Genomic DNA, 5,005 nt, shown 5'->3' with positions numbered 1-5,005 from the left:
AAAAAAAAAAAAATAGTGGGCATTGTTGCCAGTGCCTGGAGTCCTAGCTACTCACGAGGTTAAGGCAGGGGAATCACTTGAACCCAAGAGTTTGAGGTTGCTGTGAGCTATGATGCCATGGCACTCTACCTGCAGTCCTAGCTATTTGAGAGGCTGAGACAGGAGTTCATTTGAGCCCAGGAGTTCCAGGTTACAGTGAGTTATGATCACATTACTCCAACCTTGGTGACAGAGTGAACTCCATGTCCAAAAATATAAATAATTAATTTAAAAATAGCTAATGGATTAACACATGTAAGATAATGCAGTTAGGCAAAAATAGTCCATAACTATACAATTATCAGTGAGAGCCTAGAACAGATTCCAAGGAGCCATTATAGACTATTCCCTGAAGACAGCAGTCCAATGAGCTGATGTTGCCAAGAAGATAAGAAATTGTAGAGTGCCAGAAACAAAACAGCTAGAGCATCCTAGATTATTCCAAAAAAGCATGGTAATGTGTACCTCAAATGTCCTGTGAAGGTCCTAGCATATTAAAGGTATGAGGATGATAGGGAAAGTTTCCAAGAAGAGCAGGTAAAACCAAATCACCAAGGAGACAAAGGTGCCTGTTTATAGAGAGCACTCCAGAGTTGAGAAATGAAGGCTAAGGGGAAATAATGTAGGTCAGTGAAACCATAAAACATCTCAAATTCTGAATTCCAAAATACAGAACACTCTTTAAAGCTTCAGAAAGGCAGCTTTGACATGAATTAAAGAAAGATAGTGAATAGCCAAAGTGGGAAAACCATCAGTTCCCAAATGTGGTATGGGAAAAAAGCACAGATAAATTTAAGAAAGTTTGGATCCTTGTATGGATATGGAATATGGCTAATAACTTCTTCAGGACAAATAACAGCTGTTTAGGTTAATCTTGCTTCCTCATGATTGTCCCCAGATGCTCTAGCTGACAGATCTGTTTGGTATTTTTGTTGTTACACATACTAAGTGGTTTGTGTGAAAGTATAGTGTCACAGAGAATATGTGCTGCCATGTCATTCCTTATAGACCCTTAACAGAACACCCTCTTCTTTTTCCTTCCTTAGGAGTGATTTGGGCCCTGATGTTGGCTATGAAGCTATTGGTCTTGTGGACAGTAGTTTGCCCACAGTTGGTGTTTTTGCAAAAGCAACTGCACAGGACAACCCAAAATCTGCCACAGAGCAGTCAGGTAAGGAAGCCCAACCACTTCCAAGAGTGTTGAGAAACAGTGGTCCAAATTCTCCTGAACAAGGGGTTTCTGTATTAGCCAGAGGGAGTGTCAGTGAAAGCCTCTCTTCATGTTGTGTTTTAAAAGAAACCAAACCCCAGGTCCTCACTCTTTAGTGGTCTAAGATCTGGCAAAATTAGGTATCCTAGTCAAAGCATAGACTTAAATATTGTGGGTATCCATCCTAGACAGTGGACAGTGGCTGGCTCAATGACTCTGTTGTTTAGTTCATCTCTAGTGGATAGGGAGACCTATGTGATGAAGAAAAGAAAAATACTAGATGGAACTTTTAGGTTTTGTTTGTGTGTGTGTGTGTGTGTTTGTGTGTTGTTTGTCTGTTTGTTTGTTTTAGAGACAGAGTCTCACTTTATCGCTCTTGGTAGAGTACCATGGCATCACAGCTCATAGCAACCTCCAACTCCTGGGCTTAGGCGATTCTCTTGCCTCAGCCTCCCGAGTAGTTGGACTACAGGCACCTGCCACAATGCCCGGCTATTTTTGTTGTTGCTGCAGTTTGGCCGGGGCTGGGTTCGAACCTGCCACCCTTGTTATATGGGGCTGGCGCCCTACCCACTGAGCCACAGGTACCGCCCCTGTTTTTGTGTTTTTCTTTCTTCTTTTTTGTTTGTTTTTGCTTCATGCTAAACTCAAGAACCAGACCTGAGAGCCTTAGCTTAGGACCTGCTATCCTCCATGGGGCTTGGGCACTAGAGAACTGGGCTGAGTAGTTCTTCGGTTGCCTCTAATGGATCTTAATGTCAGGGTTGTTTTGTTTTGTTTTTTGCCTGGTTTTCTTTAGATGGGAGGCATCTCTCTTGGAATGGACTTCTCTCCCCAACATGTCTCTTTCATTAACTCCTAGGCCTTGTTCTGTGACCTTGGCTCAAGTTATTTAACCTCTGTGTCCTTTTGCCAGAGGTGTTTCAAGGGCAAGTTGCTCTTTAAGAAGGAGAAAGCAAGGTATTATATGGATATGTAGGGGTTTTTTTCTGTATAATTTGGGTATATTCTATACCCCTGCTTTGTCACTGGGCTGTTTTATTTGGTGGCTGATGGTTCTTAGAAGACAAGGCCATATCTTTCCCATGATGCCTTTCCCCTCCTCCTTCTCCTCTATGAGGAAATGCCTCCACTGTGGTTTTTTTTCTTTTTTTTTTCTATGTGGATGTGCCTTCTGCTTTGGCTAGTGTCTCTCTAGGAGTACTGTCCAATAGACCTTTCTGCTGTGATGGGAATGGTCTCTTCTTACTCTGTCCAGTACATTAGCCACTAGTCACAGGGGGCTATTGAGCATTGAAATGTGGTTAGTACAAATGAGGAACTGAATTTTATACTTACTTGAATTTGAAATAGTGTTCATTTAAATAGCTCTATGTAGCTAGTGGCTACTGTATTATACCATGTGTAGTTCTAGAATGTTTCTCAGAGGACAAGATCTGAAGATTTGAAGAGATTCAGATACCAGGAAATATCCATAGAGTAAATTTATTTATTTATTTATTTATTTATTTATTTATTTTTGAGACAGAGCCTCAAGCTGTCCCCCTGGGTAGAGTGCCATGGCATTACAGCTCACAGCAACCTCCAACTCCTGGGCTCAAGCGAGTCTCCTGCCTCCGCCTCCCAAGTAGCTGGGACCACAGGCACCCGCCACAATGCCCGGCTATTTTTTGGTTGCAGCCGTCATTGTTGTTTGGCGGGTCCGGGCTGGGGATTCGAACCCGCCACCTTAGGTGTACGTGGCTGGCACCTTAGCCGGTTGAGCTATAGGCGCCGAGCCCATAGGGTAAATTTAAATGAGAGAGTAAGGGAGGGATGTTTGGGATAAGACTGACCCAATGCCTGGAGCTGGCCAGGACAAACTTTCCTTGGCTTTGTCATTGGAGAGGGGCTGGAGAAAGCCAAGGTTTACTGAGAGCGCACAGAAAAACTATCTAGAAACAGCTTGAAGTAAGTCTCAAAAGATAGCCTTCTAGAATTTCTTAAGGTCATAAAGTTTTGACTTTTTATGTTTGTTTGTTTTTGGGGTTGGCCACAGGGACTGGTATCCGATCAGAGAGTGAGACAGAGTCTGAAGCTTCGGAAATTGCTATTCCTCCCAACACTCCTACAGTTCCACAAGCCCCCGTCCAAGGGGAAGATTACGGCAAAGGTGTCATCTTCTACCTCAGGGACAAAGTGGTCGTGGGGATCGTGCTTTGGAACATCTTTAACAGAATGCCAATAGCAAGGAAGGTAGGTTCTTATCAGAGCTCTCAGAGGAAGATGGAAAGCGTGGGTCGGCAAGTGCTCCCGTGACTTCATTAGGTGCCCCGAGATGCATTCTCCACCCAGGTCAAATTGTGCCTGAGCAGAACAAAGGTGTAGCCTTGGCTCAGGAACATTCTTTTTCATTTGGGACTTGGCTGAGTGGCCTGAGAGTTTGGCAAGCTGCTCATTTTGTGTTAGTAGAAAGCCATTCCCATAACTCTCTCCCACTGTGGCCCAGGCTGCCCCATTGTGTGGGTCTGGTCTGAATGCACATGGAGTGAGTTAGGGACCTATTGTTAACTCTCTCCCTCAGATCATTAAGGACGGTGAGCAACATGAAGATCTCAACGAAGTAGCCAAACTATTCAACATTCATGAAGACTGAAGCCCCACTGTGGAATAGGCAAGCTCTTCACCATCCCTAATAGGTGGTTGGATGGGTAAAGCATTTTTTATTTGGTAAACTCTGTGCATATGAGTGTGAATAATCAAGTCCTTTGTGAATATTTTCAACCATGCAGGCGAATTCTTAATGTTCACATCATGAAATAAAATAAGATTCTTCTAAATCAAATTGTGTTCTCTTTTAAAGGGGGTGGATAGGTGAAGGAGGAAAGCTATGTGTATTAGAGAGCAAGCAAATTGTAGCAGCTTCCAAGGACATGATTTTTCTCAGCTATGTATTCCCTACTCCACATTCTAAACTCATTTTCCAAACATATCTGTCTCACCCTCCCAGAGCTCTCTGCCTGCACCCTGCTGTGGTCTCTGCCCACAATGCTTGACTCCTCTCCTCCCCTCATGGGAAGTTGACTGTCTTTTTTTTTTTTTTTTTTTTGAGACTGAGTTTCACTATGTCGCCCTGGGTAGAGTGCTGTGGTGTCACAGTTCACAGCAACCTCAAACTATTGGGCTTAAGTGATTCTCTTGCCTCAGCCTCCCAAGCAGCTGGGACCAACCTGCCACAGTGCCCGGCTATTTTTCAGTTGAAGTTGTCATTGGCAGGCCTGGGCCGGGTTTGAACCCAGGTTCAAACCTGCCAACTCCGGTGTATGTTGGCTGGCGCCCTAGCCACTGAGCTATAGGCACCAAGCCTTTGTAGAATTTTCTAATGAATATTTTATAAATGTAGATTCACCTACAATTTCCACTTTTCCTTTGTATGATGACTTCTGGGACACACTGTAGACTCAGTTATACCTGGAACAACTCCTGTCCCAGAACTTAATTCTGCAGGGGACAGAAAGGATGTTTACTACAACTAGAGAAGTTCAGAGGGCAGGATGCTTCACAGCTAAACCTGAAGCCATTTCCTCAAGGGATCATGATCTCTTGACTCCTGTACCCACTGTCTCCCATACTAGAACTCTGCCTTCTCTTTACTCCTCTCTAAAATATGCTTATAGGTACAACTCACTTTATAGATGATTTCCTGGGAATGTAATTCACAGGTTCATAAGTGAGCTCGTTTTTGGCATTTTAAATTACTTAATTTTTTTTTTTTTT

The 5,005-nt window shown here is 43.5% G+C and overlaps 1 protein-coding gene across 2 annotated transcripts in view; it reads left to right on the top strand.

Annotated features, from left to right (window-relative positions):
* The window catches only part of AIFM1 (apoptosis inducing factor mitochondria associated 1), a 39,924-nt gene extending 35,855 nt beyond the window's left edge, over positions 1 to 4,069 (top strand). For both annotated transcript variants that reach the window (XM_003796938.2, XM_023517360.1), the window contains exons 14-16: positions 1,086 to 1,210; positions 3,288 to 3,484; positions 3,813 to 4,069. In XM_003796938.2, coding sequence (XP_003796986.1) covers positions 1,086 to 1,210; positions 3,288 to 3,484; positions 3,813 to 3,884 — 394 coding nt within the window. In that variant the 3' untranslated portion in view covers positions 3,885 to 4,069. The remainder of the gene's footprint in view (positions 1 to 1,085; positions 1,211 to 3,287; positions 3,485 to 3,812) is intronic.
* The last annotated feature ends 936 nt before the right edge of the window (positions 4,070 to 5,005 follow it).

The sequence above is a fragment of the Otolemur garnettii genome, unplaced genomic scaffold (assembly GCF_000181295.1).
Source record: "Otolemur garnettii isolate 467f Iridium unplaced genomic scaffold, OtoGar3 scaffold00109, whole genome shotgun sequence".
NCBI lineage: Eukaryota > Metazoa > Chordata > Mammalia > Primates > Galagidae > Otolemur > Otolemur garnettii.
This window is presented reverse-complemented; position numbering and strand designations above follow the sequence as displayed.